Here is a 23,739-nt window from a genome sequence, read left to right as displayed (position 1 = left end):
CTTATGAAAGGCATCTCAGAATTCTCCCAGCTGATGGAAGAGAGAGCATTTATCCATAAGTCAAGGGTGGCCCCAAGATCATTAACTCCTCCATATCTTTCACATATCTATGATGGCAGAGGGGCTCCAGTACGCAATCCCAAGCCACACTGTCAGAGGATCCCTGGAGAAAAAAGCAAGGGAATCATGAAATGTTTTCAAGATGAAATGCCATCAAATGGCTTCCATGAGAAGCTGTCAGAAGCCTGCCTGGAAGTGTTTCACAGCAGTCCAGGAGTAAGAGGTGCGGGCAAGAGGATTTGAGGTGGCACACAAGAAGTTCAATACAGTTACATACAATGCATAATCAACAAAACTACTTACAAATCAGTAGACACCACTAGAAAATGATTATATAATTTTTAAATACATTTTTTAATTTAAAAACATAAATCAAGATTACAAAGTTTGAAAAATAAAAAAATCGGGATTTTAACTTACTATTTTTAAATAGTGTTCCTTACATATTTATGCAAAACCCAAAATAACATACTTAATTTTTTAAATAACCTCAAAAAGTTAAATTATGACAGACTAAAAACAGTTACTGTATTTTCAGGTTTTGACTAATATGAAAACAATCTCACTTGTTAGGAGAGATAAAAAGTATATACAAAACAGTAAATCATGAATTTTGATAAAAGTAATATAAAGAATTTTCACTTGTTTAAATAAATTAAGGAAACAACCAAAATGACATTTTTACATAGTAAAAGAAGTAAATAATTTGAGAGCAAATAAACTGTATTGATGTATTTAAACAAACACAAACAAGACCTATTTGGATGATGGTTTTAATTTTCCCAATAGTCTTCATGATGGTTTTGTAATTGATGGCAATGGTGCTTTTCCTTTCTGCTTAGCAACCTTTTCCATTTTTATCTGTAAAGTTAGAATATTTGTTGATAAAATAATCTGTAAAACATTCTAAAGAAAAAAAGGTTGTACACACTTTATTTAGATTCATGTCTCATTTATCACAGTCATTTCATAGTTATTTAGCAGTGATTAAGCTGCTAAATTCTAAAGCAAAATCTAATAGTTGAAGAGACCCAACTGCATTTTTCTTTTAAAGATTTTTTTTATTTATTTGACAGAGAGAGAGATCACAAGTAGGCAGAGAGAGAGAGAGAAGGGAACAGGCTGCCTGCTGAGCAGAGAGCCTGATGCAGAAATCGATCCCAGGACCGAGAGATCATGACCTGAGCCGAAGGCAGAGGCTTTAACCCACTGAGCCACCCAGGTGCCCCCCCAATTGCATTTTTAAAATATGGTATGATTTCAACTTTGCAGAAGCATTTTAATAAAAATAACATATAATGAATATTGCTTTGGAGAAAATTAATAAGTTAATTTTAACTGCCACTAAAAAAAAATTGTTTTATAAAAGCTTAAATACCTAACCTTACATCCTGTCTATGCACATTAACACACTTAATGCAGCTGGATTATCTCTGGAACATAGGCTGCTTTAAGGATAGTTTCCTGAAATTCTGGTTTTCACATTTCCACAGTTACTTCTCTGAAGGTTACCCTCCAGTGTAACTGAAGCAAAGAAGCAGTTTATAGATCCTAAATAGTGGCATTCTGACCTTTAGAAACATTTAAATCCTTTCTATGGGAAAAAAGACCCCAGAGAACACAAAGCCCACTTGCCTCTTATAATTCCCTGAGGCAGCACGCATTGCCTTATCCCTGTAAGAGAAAGGGACAGAAAGTATGGGGCATGGTAGGTGGAGGGCCTCCTATCTTCTAAGGTGATAGGAATAATATCAAGAAACCAGAAGGAATCTAGTAACACCAGTCTATCCGATCTCATCAAATTGTAAATAATAACTTCCCAATAATAAAATTTATATATTTTACCTCTATCTCATCCCCATTTTTCCCTTCTCTCTCCTCTCTGAGTTGGTTGGAACCTCATTCAAAAACTATACATTCATATCACTCTCATACACTGTATTAGTCAACAAGTCATCTGAAGGACCCCCAAAGGAATACCCTATACTAAGGTAAAGATTATAGGCTTTGGGGTCACAGAGAAGAGCATGTGAATCTTAACTCTAGCATTTATTAACTATTTGAGGTGAGTTTTTCAACCAACAGTTTTCTCATTTGTTAAAAAAAAAAAAAGTCACAATAATAGGTACTTCTCAAGGTTGTTCTAAAAGTATAAATGAGATCATATGTATAAAATCCAGGTATTTAATAAGGAATCAACAAATGCTAGTCCCTTTTCCTCTCTCATTTAGGGCCAAGTGTTAGATTTATAGTAAGATCAAAGAAGAGACAAGATGCTAAACAACCAAACAAAGCCAAAGCAGGGCTTCCTCACTTGAAATAATACTTAGCAAATACATCCATCTAATCTAGGGTCTGACAAGCAAAGATACCTCCTCCTCCTTTGTTTCTTCTTCAGTTTCCTGGCACTCACAGCAATAGCACCCTGCACCTAGTTCATGTTTGACAAGTGTTTCCTTAATAAAATTCTCCTTTCTTAGAGATAAGAGACCAAGGGTCATCCACAATGGAAGAAAATAACTTGACCTAATATATAAAAGAAGAAATGAAGCAACTCTTCAATAATACCTAAAAGTAATTAGTAAACTGCATTACCACAAAGGCTTCAATTGTCAGAGCCAACTCACACTTACGGTAGAGTCTTCTCCACACTAAATGTTACCATTGCACCACAATACAAGCAAAACCAGATACAGACATCATACTGCTTTCTAAAGGGTTTGTGACCTACCAGATTCAGCTTCCTAATCATCCCTTTTCCCTCAACAGTGCATATCTTAGTTTTTGGAGTACAATTCAAGTACTAACAACATGTATAGTACATGTCAGCTCAGAGGAAGTTGTTTAGGAAGTTGTTGAGCTTCTTAGTTTTTATATGCCATTAATCACACAGGCTGGGAAGTTTATAAGCTGAGCCTTGTAAATTCATAAATCACACAAGACGGAGAATTATAAATGACATCTGGTAAATCCATAAATTCTCAGTCTATTTATAATAAGCAGTCTGGATTGGCCACATATATCCTCTAAAACAATCACTCCCGCCATTGTCTTCCCACAAGCAAATACCACCGGCATGTTTTCAAGGCAGTCAGCAAGACCCAGGCTCCTGGAGGAGGGAAGGAAGGAGTTCTGGAACCCTGTCCCTCATAAGCCTCTGAAGGGAAAACTAAAATTCAGCTGTGAACTCGTATATTCCAGAAATGGAGAGTGATGTGATTAAAAGTCTAGCCTTAATGATGCTGTGAAAAGCGCCTTCTTTTTCCTCGCTCTGGCCATTTCATCTCCCTCCCTGAGATCGTACTAATACTTCTTTCTCTTAGATGAGAGCTCTCCAGTAAGGTAGCCACTAGCCACATGTGGTCTGCTAAGTATCTGAAATGTGGCTGCTGTGACTGAGGAAAATAATTTTAAGTTCTACTTTATTTAAAATCAGACTTATCTAGCCACACATGATGAACAGCTGCAACACAGGGAAAGAACATTTTCATCACTGCAAAAAGTTCTATTTCTAGCTCTGCCTTAAATCATATCCAGGACTCTCCCCCTCTATTTCAAAATTCTTCATCAGAAAAACCAAGCTGCTGTCTCTGTCCTCTACTCCCTTTCCTCTTAGGAGGTGAATTTATTTAACGGTCTTCTTTCTCCATACCTTCTGTTACTCAACAAGCTACAACAAAAAGTGACAAGAGTGTCTTTACTTCCATGGCACTTATTACCTGGTTGGAGAGTTAATAAACACCCACAGAGAAACTATAAAATAATCCTAAGAAAGCATTTTGGAGAATGTTACCATGTGGCTGGTATACCTCATCAAACCTCATCCCCCATACCTCACCAAACCAATATACTTTCATCTGGTAACAAACAAAAACAAATCTCTCAAATATGACCACCATGAAACACATCAAATGTCTAACAATATGACATGTATGAAAGTGAATATCAATTAGTATGTTTCCTTTTTCAATTTTCCATAAATATTTATTATTCCATAAATATTTCCATAAATATTTATTATTCCATAAATATTTATTATGTACAAGGCACTGTAGTTAGTTCTGGGGAAAATATAAAGAAGAATAAAGTACTGTTTTTTCCCTAGGAGTTTATAGTGTGGTAGAGGACTGAGGCAAATTATCACTACTGAAAGATGGGAACACATCAACACTATAGTTATTGAGCCCTGGGAATTGCTTAAATACATTTATATCTAGTGTTCAGTTTCTTAAGGCTAATGGGTAATTTTAACTCAAGTCTAGATATACCTTGAATGCACTGAGAAGAAATATTACATATTAAGAATTCAAGATATAGGGGCACTTGGGTGGCTCAGTCAGTTGAGTGTCTAACTCTTGATTTCGGCTCAGGTCATGATCTCGAGGTTGTGAGATTGAGCTCCACATTAGGCTCCTCACTCAGCAGGGCCTCTGCTTGAGATTCTCTCCCTCTCTCTCTGCTCCTCCTCCCAACCATGCACATGCGCACGCGTGCTGTCTCTCTCTCTCTCTCTAAAATAGATAAGTAAATCTTTTAAAAAAAGAATTCGAAGTACATATAATTTACAAATCTACTGATAGCTGATGTTTATTATTGACAGTTTTATCTATTTAGACAATCTTTATGACCTTCAGAAATTAACTATTACATTATATATATTATTCACTCATCCTATTTCTCTCTGAATCATTCTAAGTAAGTCTCAAGGTCTAACACAAGCTGTAAGTAAAGGCTTTATAAATTATTTTTAATGATGATCTACAATCAATATATGATTCTACTGTGTTTTTGTCACAAATTAAATGCTTAATATAAACAAACTTACCCTTTCTTGGTATCGTCTTTCAAAGAAAGCCGTATCATCCTCTTCAGGTCTCTTTAAGGAAGAAACTTGACTACTTGTACCTACTAATAAGGACAAAATAATTCTAAGTAATATATTTATGGAATTATAAATTCTGCTGAGCTTTTAAAAAAAGAAAAATGCAGAAAGAAAACTTTCCTCTTACCAGTGATTTTTTTTTTTATTTTTCAAACCAGAATGGTCTAAATGGTAATTGATCCTACTACCTAATTCCTTTATTTTTAGGGGGCAGAGGGGCAAATGGACAGGGAGAGAGAGAATCTCAAGTAGACTCCCCACTGAGCACGGAGCCTGACACAGGCCTTGATCCCAAGACCCTAGGATCATGACCTGAGCCAAAATCAAGAGTCCGACACTTAATCAACTGAGCCACCCAGGTGTCCTACCTAACTCTTTAGAAAGCAGAGCATTGCAAGACGAAGTAATTTTCATTGGCAAACATTCTCCTTACGAGCAACTAGTTCATACTAAATACCAACATACAGCTATTTCACACAAGAGCACACTTAGCTTTGTTCGACTTACATTTTAAATTTTATAGCAAAACTAGAAATTCATATAACACCATAACAGATAATGCACAAAAGTAATTACAGAAGATTTAAGCCGAGGTCTGAATGTTTGTGTTTGTTGAAATCCTCAGCATAGCATATGTTGAAATCCCAGTGCCCCATGTGATGGTGTTAGGAGGTGGGGTCTTTGAGAGGTGCTCAGGAGGGTGGAGTCCTCATGAATGGGATTAGTGCTCTTACAAAAGAGACCACACAGAATCCCTCAATTGTTCCACTGTATGAGGACATAATGAGAAGGGCCAGCCGTGGAGGACATAATGAGAAGGGCCAGCCGTGGATCAGGAAGAGGGCCTTCACCAGAACACAACCATGCTGGCACCCTGATCTTGGACTTCCAGTCTCCAGAGCTGTGAGAAATAAATTTCAGTTGTACATAAGCTACTCAGTCAATGGTATTGGTATAGCACCTGACTGGACTGTGGCAGTCTGTACAAGCAACCAAGATACTACCTGCTTTGAAATTTTTCAAAACTAAAATAATTTTAGCCATTTTCCATGGTAGTCACTTTTTTATTTTTTATTTTTTTTAAAGATTTTTTTTTAAATATTTTATTCATTTGCCAGAGAGAGAGAGAGAGAGTACACACAAGCAGGCAGAGAGGCAGGCAGAGGCAGCGAGAGAAGCAGGCTCCCTGCCGAGCAAGGAGCCCGATGCGGCACTCGATCCCAGGACCCCGGGATCATGACCTGAGCCGAAGGCAGCAGCCCAACCAACTGAGCTACCCAGGCATCCCGGTATTCACTTTTTTAAACTAAACAAGCACTAGTTTGAGTTGTGAAAGGAATTTAAAATTGCTTCGGGAAAGAAAACCAAGTTTTCTTTGTAGGTGCACTAAGAGCCCAGCTCCATGGAAAAGTTCACCTCCCTTTTCAGGTGAATGTGTTGGTAGGGTCCCCTCATTTCCAAACACAGTATCAACCTGAACACACGTGGTAGTTTTTAAAGCATATAAATTTACCCTCAACCAGCAACACAAAATCACATAACTCCAGACAATCACCATAGTGTATAACCACACTCTGTCAATCATCTAACAAAAGACTTGAGAAAAAGAAGGAAAAAGTGCTTAGAATATGTGCTATCTACACATTCATCTCAAAACTCTGGGTCTTTCCCTAAATCATGTTTGACCATCTGAGCTAAGCTGCTTGTAGAATCACTCTCAGTGAGTTGCAGTTTAATGGTATATTGCCATTTACCTGGTAAAATAGTATTTTACCACTTTCATCAAAGTGTCTATCAGAAATGAGCAACCACATGCTGCATTTGCTGAAAAAGAGTTTTTTTTAAGAAGACAAGTCACTTCATTTATTCAAGTTAATTCATTTCATTCAATAATCTGCCATATTGTTGCTGTAACTGTTAATATTATTGTATTACTATTTCTCTTTTGAGGGAACCACGCTTTTTAAAAATCTGGGTTGGATTTCCATCTAACTAAAAATCTCTAAAATCTTTTTCCTTACCAAAAGGTAATCCCTTCATCACAAGAGAAACAGGAAAACCAAGATTTAGTTGTAGAAAGTGATCTCCATCAGAAACAATTCATAGTCCATAATCTTTCAGGATTGTACTCTTATTTGGGGCTTCTTTTGTAGGGGAGGGGGCTGTCTCTCATAAATCATTTCTTAAAAGTAAGAACATGCCCTACTGCATCATAGAAGGAAAATAAGGTCTAGTTCCCAGACAACAGGCAGGTGGTCCTCCAGGAAAGGAACTCCTAGGTGACATTCTGCCAAGGTCAGGGGACAGAGTCAGTGACCCTCCTACCCTCACCAGTCAGCAGTAAAAAGGTCTAAGCAGCTGAGTGGGAGAGGTAGTAACTAGCTTCCAGTGAGAACTTCTAGCTCAGGAATGTCTGTGTTTGAGTAAGCCGGAGCTGGAGGGAGATGTTACAGAGTCTGGAGAAAATGACTAAAAATAGGCAAGTGTGGAAAAGATACAGGTTTCTTACCAGGGGGACCCACAGAAAGGGGGCACCACCAGTCAAGGGCAGTCCTGTGCTTTTCTGAGAAGAGAATACACTGAGTGGGGTCCGCAGTTTTCAGATAACAACTGGAATGATACTGAACAAGAGGAAAGTTAATTCAGAGTTTCCTCCATGGATCAGAAAACACTGATAGCACGCCTGTGTGCAAGGCAAAGGGACGGGTGCCGGAAAACGATCAAGCTGTCTAAGATGAGATCCTGACCGGAAGGAGCCATCTAGCAGTGGCCATCAAACCCCTGCACACCACAGAGTGCTGTCTTCGGGCCGCGTGGAGGGAAGGATGGCTTCTGGCCGGCCCCATCAGGGACGGCATTCCTCCATCCTCTCCTCTTGGTACTCAGCGCGTCCTCTGTGCCTCTAAGTTACTGCCCAGCCTGGCCCATTCCAGGCACTTGTTATCTTCCTTATCTTTCTTGGTGGTGTGAGAAAGGGAAGTTTGAGAGATAAGATCCTGCCTCACAGGTGCCTGGTGTGTGTGGAAGTGATGTATGGTGGAAGTGTTAACTCTGTCTTGGTTCAGACAGGTGGGAAAAATTGAGGGAAAGGAGAGCTAAGATGGGGTGGTAAGGGTATGGTGTCTTAGTCAGAAGGTGGGAGCAAAGTTATACCAACAAGCAGTTTAAGTACATAGCTTAAACCAGACGATAGAAAGAGCACCAACACTGCCAAGGACCTCAAGAAGGTAGCTGGAAGCCCTCAGCCAAATAGGTGAGTCTGCAGAACTGGGAAGCTTAAATCCTTTCCTGTTTTCTGGTCAAGCTCAACCAGAGCATATGAAAGAATATCGAATAACTAGAGGGTCTTCAATTTCCGGAAAGTAGAAAGATCAAGTAAACTCAGCATTCCCCAGCATTCCCCTCCCACACCCCCAAAACAGTGAAGTTGAATGTCAAAAGTGCAGAGAAAGTTTTTGGATATCTTCTTTGAGTGTGTTTTTGGCATTTGGGTCCATAAGCAATCAAGATGGAGAGAGATGCTATCCCAAAGAGGAAAGTTTGTAGGAACCAGAGTACTTGAGCCATCCAGCCATGATGCCTTTAGACTTACACAAAACCATGGCTAACAAGGACTCTTCCACATGAATCAGCCAAGCAAGCCAGTGGCCACACGTAAGAGAGTGTGATGATGGTCCACAAAGTCCTGAGTGAAAAAACCAAGAGGCCCAAGGCTCTGACAAGGAATACTTTGAGGCCACAAAACAACCCACACGAAATAGCCCAGCGCCAGGACAGTGACAAGACAGAGCAAATGTCTGGCCGGACGGAACTAAGAGGAAGAAGCCCTGCCAGCCTGGCAACTTCATCACCACCATCTTGAAAGATCTACAGGCTGAGCCTTGGGATGGGGAACCGTCTCCGTCCCTGCTCCCGTACCAAGAAGGCCTGGGTAACTGGTTTCTCAGGACCACAGGCAGACTTGTGTACCTCTGTCTTCTGAAAAACAGTTCTGAAGGACCATGGGTGACCACATCATTGAGTGTCACACTATACAGACATCTTTAAAATCCAGCACTAGTATAACTTTCATGAGCACTGAGGAATCCATAATAATAGATGAGTATCTTTCTAATAAGGCAAAGTATTTAACTGGTCACACCTTCCTCTGTGCCTTCACTACCATTACACTTGTCAAAACCGAAGCTTAATCACATCAGCAGCAATTACATCAACCTTGAAAGCTGACACAACTGTGTCCTTTTTCTTGGTTTTGGTTTCTTCTATCTATATTTTCACATTACTTTGTTGGGTGTTGTGTGTGTAAGCAGCCCAAAATTCCCTTGTGGAGAAAGTCAGGGTACATGAAAAGGCTGCATGAAAATACAAATAAAAAGAAAATTCTCATTTAAAAATATTTGTAAATATTAAATACCTAGTACATCATAAAGATTCCTCTTCAATGTCTTTTTCTTGTCTTAATAAAGGAAATAGAATACTAGTGCTTAAAACTGAATAAAATTAATATATATGTATAAGGCACATGTATAATTTATATGTATAATTTATAAACGACAAACCTTTCTAACCTATACTTATCACTGGATTAGATCCTGCTTGGGAGAGCCACTAAAGGAGTCTCTTATTCAGATATCAAAGCAATAACGTGTAAGGTTTTAAAAGTTCAAATTATTGTATTATTAGAATCTTCATAGTTCTTAGATTTAGCAATTTTCAAAAAAAAAAGAAGTTCCTTGCTTCTCAGTACAAGGCCAATTTAAAAATAAAATGATAACCAAATTGTGGTAATACTGAGGAAAAAAGATCTAGAAAATGAATCAATCTACATTCTTTTTTACTACCCCCAAAAATATTTGTCAGTTTAATTTCATTACCATCTGTCAGTGGAGAAGAACTAGATGATGCTTGAAATGCTTTTAGAAATGGGTGGTCCATGGCTGTAACTGGAGAGTCTAAAAATTCAATCGAAGGTGCACCTAAGAACAAAATATATGAAGAATGAAAATTAAATCTCCATTTTTCAGGATACAAAAGTTATTTCAATGCAAAATAAATTAGAACCTCAGCAGATTAATTAGAAAAAAATCTTTCTATAAAAAATTTTTATTTAGATTTTTATCTGCCATATAAAGTAAAGGGAATTAGGTACAAGTATGTTTGTACTTCTCAGAGATCTTTTCCACAGAAAAAAGAAGTTATGCATGAATGTAACTATAACAAAGTGGTACTAAACCTTAATACAGTCACAAAAATATTATCAAAAGTAAGATGTTCATGACAAAGAACCTATAGTTGAAGAGGACAGAATAAGTGCATTTTTACTCTGTTCCTCACTGGGAAACCATCTCAAAACAAAGTATGAACAATAAAGAAAAATTCAATGAAATGAGGAAACATTCACAACCCCACACCACAGAATTACAAAGACCAACTGCTAAGTACATTGACTTTTGGACCAAAAAGAAGGAAGCTGTAGAGAAAATTTTTAAGTGCTCTATATTCTTCACAAACCACCACCTCTCCTATATCTATCTCTCTTCCCACACAGTGGATAGAGGGAAGGAAATAAACTCTTAATCCTATTTGGTTTTTTAAATGAGTCCTTTCTTATAAGCTGAACAGTGTGGGACAATTACTCGTTCTTTCAGTTTCCTACCCGCTCCTTCCCCAGCTCCTCTCTCTTGGGGTTGGAGGAAATATAAGAGAAGGAGCTCAGGTCCACTGAGGCCCCTGTGCTGTCCTCTGCTTGCTGCATGCACTACTGATCTCAAATGCTCAAGGCTGGTAAGTGGTGATTTAGTCTCGCAGCTTGGTGGGACCTCACACTTGCTCTCACTAGAAGTATAAACCCCTCGATGCCTGCCACTTCCTCTACTGAAACCCCCAGAGCTCAGAGCACCCACCCTCTAGCTCTGCTTGGGATCCCCTTGCTATGACGAATGTCTCAACTGCCTCAGCTGCCTTCTAAACACACACTAGGAGCTGGGCATTATGGACTCCTTCTGCATCACAAAGGAACCAAATCAGCAAGTTGTCATGTCTGGCCAGGACTCTACATGGCTAATAGAGCTGATGTCCCTCTGCCCCAGGCTCCCTACATCTGAAATCAAGGCAAAGACATCTTGTTTCCTCTCCTCACTCTCACCTTTCCTCACCACACCTTCCCTCAAGGGCCAAAAGCAGGAGATTATCTCTCTTTATAATATGCCTAAGTGATAAAATACTAGAAGGCATAAGAAGGCAAGATGCCAGCTATTCCCACTATTACTTAGCACGGTTCTGCAAGTACAAGACATTGTAATTAGTTAAGAGTAAGACCCAGAAAACATTGGAAAAGGCAAAAATACCACGATGTACAACACTGACCAAACATTTAAACTCTAACATTAAGTAATAAAGGACCGGTAACAAAAGCAATATAAAATATTTGCTTTTCAATAAACAAATAATAATCAGCTAGAAAATATAAAGGAAGGAAAAAACCCTACACATGATAGCTATAAAAAAATTAAATACCCACAAATAAAATTAAGAAAATTAAGAAACAGATTGAGGACTTTCATGAAGATAACTTCAGAATTCCACTCAGCTACACAGAAAACAAATGCAGAGATTCAACATTTTAAATATTAATTCTTGGGGCACCTGGGTGGCTCAATCAATTAAGCAGGTGCCTTGGGCTTGGGTCGTGATCCCAGGGTCCTGGGATTAAGCCCCACATCGGGCTCCCTGCTCGGTGGAGAGCCTGCTTCTTCCTCTCCCTCTGCCTGCTACTCTGCCTACTTGTGTGCTCTCTGTCAAATATGTAAAATGTTTTATTAAAAAAATAAAATATGGGGCACCTGGGTGGCTCAGTGGGCTAAAGCCTCTGCCTTCGGCTCAGGTGATGATCCCCAGGACTCTGGGATCGAGCCCCGCATCGGGCTCTCTGCTCAGCAGGGAGCCTGCTTCCCTTCCTCTCTCTCTGGCTGCCTCTGCCTATCTGTGATCTCTGTCTGTCAAATAAATAAATAAAATCTTTAAAAAAAATAAAGAAAATATTAATTTTTCCTACATTAATCTATACATTCAACATGATATGAACTAAATAATAGAATGTTTTTGTAAAAATAGAATGTTTTGTAATAATAGAATGTTGTCAAAAAATAATGCCAAAGTTCTGAAAAAAATTAGAGTGAGAATAAGTCAGGAAAATTCTGAAGTAATGAAATGAAGTCATAAATATTAATTTATTATAAAGTTATAGCACTGAAAATGGCATGGTTGGTAGTTACCCAGAAATAGACAACAAGCAAGAAGAAGCAATTAGCCTTGAACAATTTCTGGTTTGAACCCAGCCCTACCACTTATTAGCAGAATAACAAAGAACAAGATGTTGTACTTCTCTGTGCTGAGTTTCCTTGTCTGTAAAATAAGAGTAATAATAGCACTTAACGCAGTTATTGTGAGGATTAAATGCATTAATAGATATAAAGAGGCTGGAAAAGACTTGTGGAAGTACAAAGCTACAATCATCATCAACATTTTGCCTTTGGGAACTGGCTTTTCTGTAACTGTTCCATGAGCTTAATACAATCATGCACCCATGAAAATTGAAAAATGATTTATTTATGGAATCTAACAAGCTAATTGTAAAATTACAGAGAAGAAAAAATACAAATATACCAAAGGAATCTTGAGAGGAAAAAAAAATACAAATAGGAGGCATTTATTAAACCAAATATCAAAACTTACTACAAAGAATAATAACTAAAAATTAGTAATATTAACACAAAATAGACAAAAAGGCCAATGCCACAAAATAGTATGACAAAATATGAGAAAGGTAAAGTTTCAAATTATTTGGGAAAGAATGGTGTTTGGATAACTTGCCATCAATTTGGACAAAAACTGAAATTATACATACCTTACATTTTCACAAAAAAATATTCCAAATACATGAAAAAGCTAAACATAAAAACAAAAAAAGAATTAAGTATTAAAGTGTATGAAGGTGAACATAATCATATAATTGCCTCCAAAATTTAAAACCTGGATAAAAAATAAAAAACAAGACAAAAGATTGGAAGAAGATATCTACAAAATATTAAATGACAAAAGACTAGTACACAGATTATGTAGATTACTATAAAAGTATTAGTACAAAAGATTATATAGATTAGTACAAAAGATTAGTACACAGATTATATGACTATATATAAATGAGAAAAGATAAAAATAAAAAAAATGAGCAAAGTATATAACACACGAGCCACAGAAAGCTAAACAGCCAATAAATACAAGACTCTCCTCTCACTGGTTATTAAACCAGGGAAATCAGACTGAAACAATAACATTTTCACAGGTCAGACTGACAAAACATTGGGTCTGCAATATCAGTGACCAGCATAAATATGAGAAATAGGGAAGCTAAACAATCTAGAGGAAGTATAAACAAGTAGAGCATTTTTGGAAGGCAATTTAATAGAATGTCTTAACAAAATTTCACACACTTCAACCCAACAATTTTGCTTCTCTGTATCTACCTTAGAGTCAGATTTATGTAGCACACAAGCAAGAAAGTTCAAGGATGTTTTTGGCAGGACTAGTTGGAAAGAGAAAAAAAAAATGGAAACAATCTAAATGCCATGAACAAGGTTTAGAAAAATTGACAAAATAGCTTAGAAAACCTGATAAATTGACAGCGTGTAATATTATGTGGGGGCTTAAAAGAATTGAATAGATTTGCATGTTCTGATATGACAGGCCTTCAGATTTTTTCCGAGTTAAAAATGATAAAAATATATGCTAAAAAGAAAAACAAAGTGTCAATCAAATTATCCATTATCAGTGACAGCAAGTTACCCTCTGGGGAAGAATCTGGGGTAAAGACAGGTATCCAAGGGGGCCTTACAATACTTCATTTCCCTTGTTTGAATCTTTTACAAGAAAATATTCATTTACGTTTATGTAATTTTTGTACTGAAAAAAATTGAATACAAGAAAAAAAAATCCATACACACAGAAGTATTTAAAGTCGATAGGAACCTTATTCTTCTCCCAATCCTATTCAACTTCAGAAAAATTAAAAAAAAGAAGAATCCAGCTACCTTCAATAGTTCAAGATATATCCAACTCAACTTTTCCCTATATTACTTAAAACTTTCATGTATGCAAGCAGTGTGTGCATACATTATTATAAATATGATAACATGTATACACATACATCAGCATATGCACACACAGACTTGAGCCTGTTTCAAAAATGAGATGGCTATAATGGCAAAAAAATTGCATACAATAGAGCAACACGTAAAGTGTATCATATCAAATAAAAAGAAATACTCAGCTATTACAAACAACAGGGTTGTGGGTTAGGATTTGGATACAAGTATTGGAGTAGGAGTGATCTTTTTTCTTGTGGTTTCTATAATGACCATATAGTGTATAGTAGCAATAAAACCTTTATTAAAAAATAAAAATCAAACGAGAGAATGGTTTCTGGAAAAAACTAAAGCACATCAACTGTGGAACAAATATAGGTCTTCAGTCTCATCAGCACACATAAAAAAAATATGACAAGCTCACATTTCATTGATCGACACTTACCAATCCCACTGTCATCTAATCGCATGTAGCCTTCTGCCAGTGAGCTGAAGCCTGTTAAGCCTCCCATTGCTGCATAAGGGACATCCTGTCCCACTGGCTTTCCCTGAGCCAGTCTTTCTTGCTTAGTTTCCACGACTGTGTCATGAGCATATGCAGGCTGACCACAAGCACAAGTGAAGCAACTATGGAATCCCGAACACTTGGAACCTGAATCAAGACGTGAAGGGAGTCAAAGGTCTTTAAATTTAGGTACTAAGTTGTCTTCCCTAAAAATGCTCAGCTTGGCCACAATCACCTGAATCTGAATCCCTCATATGCTATCCTCAGGCCTCTAAAACTCTACCTCCAGCTCCCGAACTCCCTTCCAGCCACTATTCTGTAAGATGCTGAAGTGAGGGGGCGCCTTGGTGGCTCAGTGGGTTAAAGCCTCTGCCTTCGGCTCAGGTCGTGATCCCAGGGTCCTGGGATTGGGCCCCGAGTCGGGCTCTCTGCTCTGTGGAGAGCCTGCTTTCTCCTCTCTCTCTGCCTGCCTCTCTGCCTGCTTGTGATCTGTCTGTCAAATAAATAAAATCTTAAAAAAAAATTTAAAAAAAAAAAAAGATGCTGAAGTGAGTAAGGTAAGGTAAGGTATATAGCAGGAAAAAAAGTACTGGAAAAACCAACTCAGACTAAAAGAAGTTGGGCTAACACTGGAAAGCCAGGAAATGTAGGCCCTCTCCTCAAATATGAAGTTAAAAGCAGGTGTGGAGGGGCGCCTGGGTGGCTCAGTGGGTTAAAGCTTCTGCCTTCGGCTCAGGTCACGATTCCAGGGTTCTGGGATCAAGCCCCGCATCGGGCTCTCTGCTCAGCAGGGAGACTGCTCCCCCCTCTCTCAGCCTGCCTCCTCTGCCTACTTGTGATCTCTGTCAAATAAATAAATAAAATCTTTAAAAAAAAAAAAGCAGGTGTGGATAGCCCAGTGGAAGGAGCAGGTGAAGAGGTAATGTGGAGGCCTCCTTGTGGATGAATGCCCCATAAAAGCTTTATAGGAAAGCCAACCTATGACATAGAAAGGACACAATGGAATAATTTAACAATAGAGAGCATAGAAGTACTGATACCTGCCACACCTTGAATGACTCATACAAACATTATGCTAAGTGAAAGAAGCCAGTTACAAAAGGCTACATATTCTATGCTTCCATTCATATGAAATGTCTAGAATAGGCAAGTCCATAGAGTCAGGAAGTAATTCTTGGTTGCCTAGGGGTGGGGGAGAGGAAGGAATAAGGAATGACTACTAAAGGATATGCAGTTTCTTTTGGGGGCAATGAGAATGTTCTAAAATTGACTGTGGTGATGGCTGCACAATTCTATGAGTATATTAAATTCTATGAGTATATTACACTGAACTGTACCCTTGATATGGATGAGTTATATGGTATGTGAATTATATCTTAATGAAAGTGTTATATAGGGACGCCTGGGTGGCTCAGTCAGTTAAGCTGCTGCCTTCAGCTCAAGTCATGATCACAGGTTCCTGGGATGGAGTCCCGCGTCGGGCTCCTTGCTGGCAGAGAGCCTGCTTCTCTCTCTGCCTCTGCCTGCCACTCTGCCTGCTTCTGCAAGCTCAATCTCTCAATCTCTCTCTCTCGCTGACAAATAAATGAACAAAATCTTAAAAAAAGAGAAAGTGTTATATATATTTAAAAAAAAAAAAAAAAACCCATACAGTAGTGGAGGCCAGAATACACCATTAACAAAATTTTACGCACTCACACTTCTAAAAAATGTGTATGGGAACCAAAGTGCATAATGAATTTTATCCAACTACTTCCATACTTAGCCAGTGAAAATACATTTGATCCTGCCCCGTCATTAAAAGTCTTTTATAACATATTTCAATTCTAACTACTAAGAAAATTAGAATAACTATCTACTGAAGAAAATACTGAAATAATGTCCTACCTATGCCAAGGGGGTTTTAAAAGGACAATCAAGTGAAAGGGCTAGGATTTGGGTACAGGTATTGAGGTAAGGATGCTATCACATATAAAGTGTTAAAATTGTTATGTTACCTTTTGCTTTTCTCATCAGCCTATATTTTAGGCAATAACATAATAATCTGCCAGCAAATTACAAAGTTTTTTTTCAACTTATCATATCCTTTCTAAAAACCTCTTAACAGAATTTAGTTGATAAAATTCCCATTCAAAAATTTAAATCTGGGGCACCTGGTTAGCTCAGTCAGGAGAGCACACAACTCTAAATCTCAAGATCGTGAATTCAAGCCCCCTCTTGGGTGTGGAGCCTATTTAAAAATAAATAACTAACTAACTAAAATGTAAATCAGATCACATCTAAGTATTTTTAAAATCTAGTACTGTCATTTAACCTATTTGAATTCCATGAGATTAGGGCTTATGATTGCAAAACAACTCAGTTTTTCCACAAAAATAACATTTTAGAGTAGTTGTCCATCAAACTTTTCTGAGTTGTTTAATATTGACTAGGCACTAAATAAAACTGGCACAAAGACGCATTAAATATTCAATAAAGAAAGACAAACATTCTGTTGGTGTGTTTCTAACAATGTAACTCACAGGCATTGCATAGAAAGCCTGGCGCAGCGCTGTGTTGATCCGCAAAGTGCTTGCACCTGCAGCGAATGGGCTGTGTGCCGTTCAGAGGGACGTAATGGTACGCCCTGCACCCGCAGCCGCTCACTTGGCAAGGGAGACTGATGGGGCGTTGCTGTGGAATCGTTTCAAAGTCAGTTTTATGTTGCTTATACCTACAAAAAAAAATCAAATGAAAGGAAAGAAATAAAAACAATGCAGGGATTGCTGGAAATTACAATCTCTCCTGTTAAATATAAAATTATTCTAAATTTTTTATTTTTATTTGTTGTTCTTGTTAGTAAGGCAAAAATAAACTCCCTTACAGTATTTCTGTCAGCTCCGCCACAAATTGCTTTGGTCAGAAAAAACCTTCACTCCTTTGGATTTTTATCTTTAGTTATTTAAGAAAATTTTTCACAGCAATATACAAAGAAATATAATTCCCTTAAGATATCACTAAAGAGTCTTTAATATGGAACCACAACCTATAAGTGTGGAAGAAGTTCTTTATAAAAATTCTTTCTATTGAAGTACATTATTTAAATTTATTTTCATAGGTTTGCTACAAAACTGAAGTGAGTTCAAAAAACATATATGAATGTGATTTATTTTAATATAATTCCATTTTTATGGAATTTTCCATTTAATATAATTCCTTTTTTAACTCTTTTTTTAAAATATTTTATTTATTTATTTGACACAGAGAGAGGGATCACAAGTAGGCAGGGTAGCACACAGAGAGAGAGCGAGGAGGAAGCAGGCTCCCCGCTGAGCAGAGATCCCGATGTGGGGCTCGATCCCAGGGCTCTGGGATCATGACCTGAGCTGAAGGCAGAGGCTTAACCCACTGAGCCACCCAGGCATCCCCCATTTTTAACTTTTAACTTCAAAATAAATTGTCAACATTTTTAAAAGCCAAAGCTCTTTGTTAAAACACTGTAATTTTCTTAAACAGGCCACTCACTTCCTGCTCTTCAGGTGATACTCAATAAAATAATATTGAATTTATTATTCTTAATATTAATCTAGGTAGTACAAGTTAAAATAGCAATGAGATACCATTTTTCACTTAGCAAAGAGAACCAATATTTTTTTAAACTATACATAATTCACAATGCTATCAAGAGTGTTATAGAAGAAACTTTCTCATTTAATGTTTCAAGAAACTTAAAAAGATCCATCCATACTTCCCATGGCTTATATAATTTCACATATAGCATTTTCTAATGTATATAATTATCAAATCACTATTACACACCTGAAACTAACATTGCATATCAATTCTATGTCAATAAAAATAAATAAAAATAAAATCATTAAATGGTAAAAAAAAAAAAAAAAATCCCTTAACCCAGAGTTCATTTTTCAAAAATACACCTCAGGAAAATATTTCTGTGTACAGAAAGAGTTGTGTGCATAAAGATGGTATCAGCAACAGTACTTACAATAGCAATATACATACACACACATACACAACATATTAATAAGGGAATGAGTAAGTAAATCAATAGACAACAGTTTTTAAAATTTTTAGCAGTGAAACCCTTCCTGCAAATAAAATCTCTTACAGAACCATAATATATAAAATAGATAAAAGCAGAATTGGTTAAAGCAAGGGAAAGAGCCAAAATTAGAGTCTGTCCTTCCTCTAACCTGCCCTTCCATGTGGTACCTCTGAAACTCCCTCATAGCTCTAAGGAACACACAATGAACACCGCTGGACTAGCTAGAATATTGAGCAGATATTAAAAATCTTATTTGTGGGGGCGCCTGGGTGGCTCAGTGGGTTAAAGCCTCTGCCTTCGGCTTGGGTCATGATCCCAGGGTCCTGGGATCAAACCCCACATTGGGCTCCCTGCTCAGCGGGGAGCCTGCTTCCCCCCTCTCTCTCTGCCTGCCTTTCTGCCTGCTTGTCATCTCTGTCTGTCAAATAAATAAATAAAATCTTTAAAAAAAAAAAATCTTATTTGTGGGGGCATGTGGGTGGCTCAGTCGGTTGAGTGTCTGCCTTTGGCTCAGGTCATGATCCCAGAGTCCTACGTTGGAGCCCTTGCGTCAGACTCCCTGCCCAGCAGGGAGCCTGCTTCTCCCACTCCTCTCAGCTTGTATTCTCTCTCACTATCTCAATCTCTCTCTCTCTCTCTCTCTCTCTCTCAAATAAATAAAATCTTAAAAAAAAAATCTTATTTGTGATTACTACATAACAATGTGGAAACATTCTGTGACTGTCATTAAAAACTTGTCCAATATTTATATGCACACATCATTTACAATGAAATGAACTATGTAAAGAAAAAAACACGAATAATAAAATGTATTGATAGCAGTTGGCTTTGGATGGTGAGTTTTCTTTTTTGCTATATGTTCTTCATTTACCTTAATAATAATTATAATGTTTATAATAGGGAAAAAATAACAGTTTAGACAGAGATCTCACTGAGTAGTACTGAAGACCTTTTCCCTGGAAGCTAGGGTGGGTTCATTTTGAGGGTTAATTCCATGGTTCGTAATTTTACATATATGAGACTGACACTAAATTTGTACAAGAATAAATGATAAAACCAACACGAATTAACCAAACTACTCTTGAACTCTGAAAGATACCAACATAACCCTCATTCTCCATTCCTCCTGTTTTTAGTTGGGGTTGCTAAATAAATTTCAAGTCAATCTATATACAACATTACTCCTCCTAGCAACGACTTAACAACCTTTGGCAGATGGCAAGTCTCTATGTAAACAGCGACTACACAGAGTCTCTCCTGAAAGAGCCCCAGGAACTATGAGAACAGGGTGGTTCTCCTTGCATGCTCTGTTTGGAACAGAAAACTAAAAAGTTGTTACCTGAAAATACATAATAGGTCCAATGATTTTTCCAAGAAGCAGCTTTGTCCTTTTGAGCTTTATAGCTGTGACCTGTGACAGCACTAAAATGTAAAGTAGAACACAACAAACACAAACAAATACAACCCTCTAGTATAGGCAATAAAAATCAGTGGCTGGAGCCTCCTTCCTTTTCGTTCCTCCATATGCCTTACTCGGAAAAGGACCATTTGTAATAAAAAGCTGTGTGCTTGTATTTTTGTTTGCTTAAAGAAAGGTATCAACACAACACGTTTCTTAAAGCACAAAGGGAAATTAGGAAATTGAAGGAGAAATGCTTCTATTTGTAGGTTGGTAACCTGTTCAGTGTGGGTCCACTCAAGCAACTCTTAAAGCAATTTTGCATTCTGATGACCCATCCTTTACTAACTTATCCAGTCGTGGGAGAAGTAGACCCTTGGCAAAGCTGCAGGGCACCAATCTTTTTTACCAAATGCAAGAGAAGGGATGCTTAGGGTGATGGACTCCATAATGAGTTCTAATAGGATAGAAGAGAAATTTTTAATTATAGCAAAAATAAATAAATAAATAAAACCACTTTAGATAATTTCTAGGGTATTATATAAAAGCCTTCTTTTAAATATTTCTCAATTATCACACAGTAATGTTATTTATAGAAGGAAGATATGCTCTGCTACAATTTTACATTTTCTAATCACCAGAAAACTTAGCAATATCTTACCTATGTGTACAAAAACACAGTGTCTCTGGACCCACAAGCTTACAATCCATTCCAGTTGGTGACCGCCAGCTCACAAATAATCTGTTCTGTAAGCGCATAGGTAATACTCTTTTTTTATATTCTTCATATTCTTCAGGAGTAAAAAGTTTCCCTCCATCGTCCTCACCGACAATTCTACAACAAAAACTTCTCTTAAGCCTTGAATATTTATTTTCCAGGTCAAAAATACTACACTCCAAAATTAAACTATACTTGTATAGTCAAAGGAAATGCTGCTTCAGATTTGATTTTTTTTTACCTTGGGTTTATGTTAATACAAAATTTCCCAATAGGAATAAAGCTTTTGTTTCCCATGTGAAAGAGGATTCCAAATTAAAAAAAAAAAAAAAAAAAAAGTCAGTGAACTCATGACATCCGACTTTACTGATCCGGGTTTACCACTGGACAATTACCGCAAATTCAATCTCAGTTTCTCCTTAGATTCTGAAGCAAACATGCTCATTCTTTTCATTAAAAGCTAGAATCTAAACTGCTAAAAATTCAAATATTTTCCTACTTAAAAATAGTACCCCCCCGAAAAACAACAGTACAAAAAACATCAGTGCAGAAGACAACATGGGTAATGTGAACCCAGACCCTGGCCAGGAGTTTAAACCCACAAATACCTTTGGATCTGCACAAGCTCAAACCCATATATATATTGAGTAATCATCCTTTAATTCCAAAACTTTAACTTCAAAGTTTTATGGAACAATTAAGCCACCACTATTTCTTCATTCCTTAAGAAATTAAAAGTTGGCATCCCTGGAGGAAAAGGAAGCACAAGTAAAAGAATTTGTTCAAAATTAAAGAAATTTCTCCTTGAAAATATCACCCCTTAAAAGCCATGAAAGATGTTGTTTGTAGAATGCTACTTAATTTTTTGTGCAATCCGTACTTTTTCCCATACTTTCAAGCTTTTAGCTGGGACAGATAAATAAAACCAATTCAGAAGCTATGAAACCATCACAATCTTCTTCCTTACTTAAATAATTTAGATACACAATAGTAAAAAAAAAAAAAAGGCAAAACCAAAACCCCAACCAAAAAACAAACAAACAAACAAACCCAAAGGGCATTTTATTCTGAGCAAAGTTCTGTATCATTTCACATTATAATAGGTACCATGTAATATATCAATAGGTACTGGAAAAAAAGATCAACACAGGTCTTTAAAGATGGAGATCATTTATACTTGACTACTAAACCAGCACAGCTCAAACTTTACAGTAGTTACAGAATCCCCAGGGGACCTAGTTCAAATGCAGATTCAGATTAATTTAGGGTGTGGAGTGGGCCTGAGCATGTGCATTTCTAACAAGTTGCAAAAATAACTTTCCACCAGGTCTTAACATTTTCTGGACCAGGCAAGAGACCATAGCAGAGACCCACAATCCACGTATCTAAACATCTAAATATCTACGTTATCAGTCAACACAAAGCCCTGGAGACTTGGAGGCTGAAGAAGCCGGCCCAGCCCTCAGTGAGCGCTGGGTGATAAGTGTCCTGGGTACAGGTCTCAATGGCCCTACCGGGACCCACCTGACCAGGGAATGAGGCCTGACCCATCAAGTTCCCCACTCTTACTTGGCTCAGAATTACCAAACATCTCTAGCTGTTACCCAAAACTATACGACCGAGACAGTCAGAAGGAGTGAAGGTCAGTCAAGCAATCTGTTTGCACTAACAACCCTGGGTGATTTGGGGCGACCACCTTTAAGCAGAGCAGCCCCTCTCGCTCAGGTTTTCCAGGCCGCTGGGATTTCCCAGGCGGAGCAGTGATTGCCTCACTTCCCCCATACATACACAAGTTCTCCCGGGCCCCCACCCTGCACCACCACCCCCAACAATCGCCCCCACACCTCCTCCCGGACCCCATCACCCCTGGCAACCTCATCCCCCACATCCCCCTCCTATAACCTCTCCAGGAATTCCCATTCACCCAGTCTCCCAACTGCCAAAAACCTTTCTTGGGAGACCGGGAAAAATTGCACGACTCCGCAGGTGCATCAGGCTTTGTTAGGACCCAGGGCAGGGAGTGGCGTCCTCGAGCCAAAGCGGCAGCTCCGTTTCCATTTCCGTAAGAGGAGTTTCTCCAGAACCGTCGAAACTACACCAGTCTTTCTCCTAAAACCAGCACCTCGGGGTTGGGAACGCGTCTGGAAGTTCACGACATACCCTATTACTAAACTAACATGCAAACGACGTCTGCTATTTCTTGTAAGGCCCGAGTACTCGATGTGAACCCTTCGATGGCCATTTAGAAAAAACAGTTGGACCTCTGCATAAATCTAAGAGTTAATAATCCGCCTTGGAAGGAGTCGAAGCGGGAGACCTCTTAAACAGCCTCGGAAGAGACTTATTAGAACTACATGTCATTACAATATTTAACTACAAAAAGACGAAACTTAAATCCAGATAACTAAACCTCCCCCTAGCAGCGGGACAACAGATTCCGGGATTCCGGGAGCCCCAGGGGGCGGGCGCCGGGCGCCTGTCCGCGCCCCCCGCGCTCCTCCGGCGAGGGGCACGCGGCCAGCCTGGGTTCTCCTGGCCCCGCCGAGCCGCAGCCTCACCTCCGGTACTCCAGGTACTCGTCCACCGCCGCAGCGCCGCCGGAAGGCAAGGTCAGCCGCTCCATGGCTGCGGGAGGCGAAAGGAGCCAACCCCGCGCGCTGACGAACCAACCTCCGAGGAGCGAAACCGGCCCCGCCCCCGCCGGCCGCGCCCCCTCCCGTCCGCCTCCCGATTGGCCGGCCCGGGAACGGCGGCGGAGGCGCAGGGCGCGCTTCCACAGGGCCGCCTGCTCCGGGCGGGAGAAAGCTTCCGTCTCGTAGGGCAGCCTACACCGCTCGGGTTGCCGCTTACCGCAGGCACAGACCCGGTGGCTCTTGCCTTCCCCGGGTCTCGTAGGTCTCCTTGTAAGGTAGTAAGTGACAAGGGAGTGCAATGGCTTGCATATCATGGATGCACAGAACAGGGCTTATTTTTTTGTGCGGAGCTTT

General features: G+C 38.7%; 1 protein-coding gene across 1 annotated transcript; it reads right to left on the bottom strand.

Annotated features, from left to right (window-relative positions):
- Positions 1 to 396: 396 nt before the first annotated feature.
- On the bottom strand, positions 397 to 23,427 carry FAM221A (family with sequence similarity 221 member A). The gene is made up of 7 exons (XM_080818978.1): positions 23,311 to 23,427; positions 20,696 to 20,869; positions 17,113 to 17,303; positions 14,531 to 14,737; positions 9,817 to 9,918; positions 4,886 to 4,968; positions 397 to 921 (listed from the first exon to the last, which is right to left on the bottom strand). The coding sequence occupies exons 1-7, from the start codon at positions 23,373 to 23,375 to the stop codon at positions 853 to 855; spliced, it is 891 nt and encodes a 296-aa protein (XP_080675104.1). The 5' UTR covers positions 23,376 to 23,427; the 3' UTR covers positions 397 to 852.
- Between the last annotated feature and the right edge of the window lie 312 nt (positions 23,428 to 23,739).

This window comes from Martes martes, assembly GCF_963455335.1.
Source record: "Martes martes genome assembly, chromosome: 11".
Taxonomy (NCBI): Eukaryota; Metazoa; Chordata; class Mammalia; order Carnivora; family Mustelidae; genus Martes; species Martes martes.
This window is presented reverse-complemented; position numbering and strand designations above follow the sequence as displayed.

Bases quoted from the DNA above. Each gene is read 5' to 3' on its own strand.
- FAM221A (XM_080818978.1), bottom strand. From the start codon at position 23,375: ATGGAGCGGCTGACCTTGCCTTCCGGCGGCGCTGCGGCGGTGGACGAG. The intron at 9,919-14,530 runs GTAAGTGTCGAT...TTTTGTTCTTAG, and splicing joins ATTAGATGACAGTGGGATTG to GTGCACCTTCGATTGAATTT. The intron at 922-4,885 runs GTAAGTTTGTTT...CTAACTTTACAG, and splicing joins AAAGACGATACCAAGAAAGG to ATAAAAATGGAAAAGGTTGC.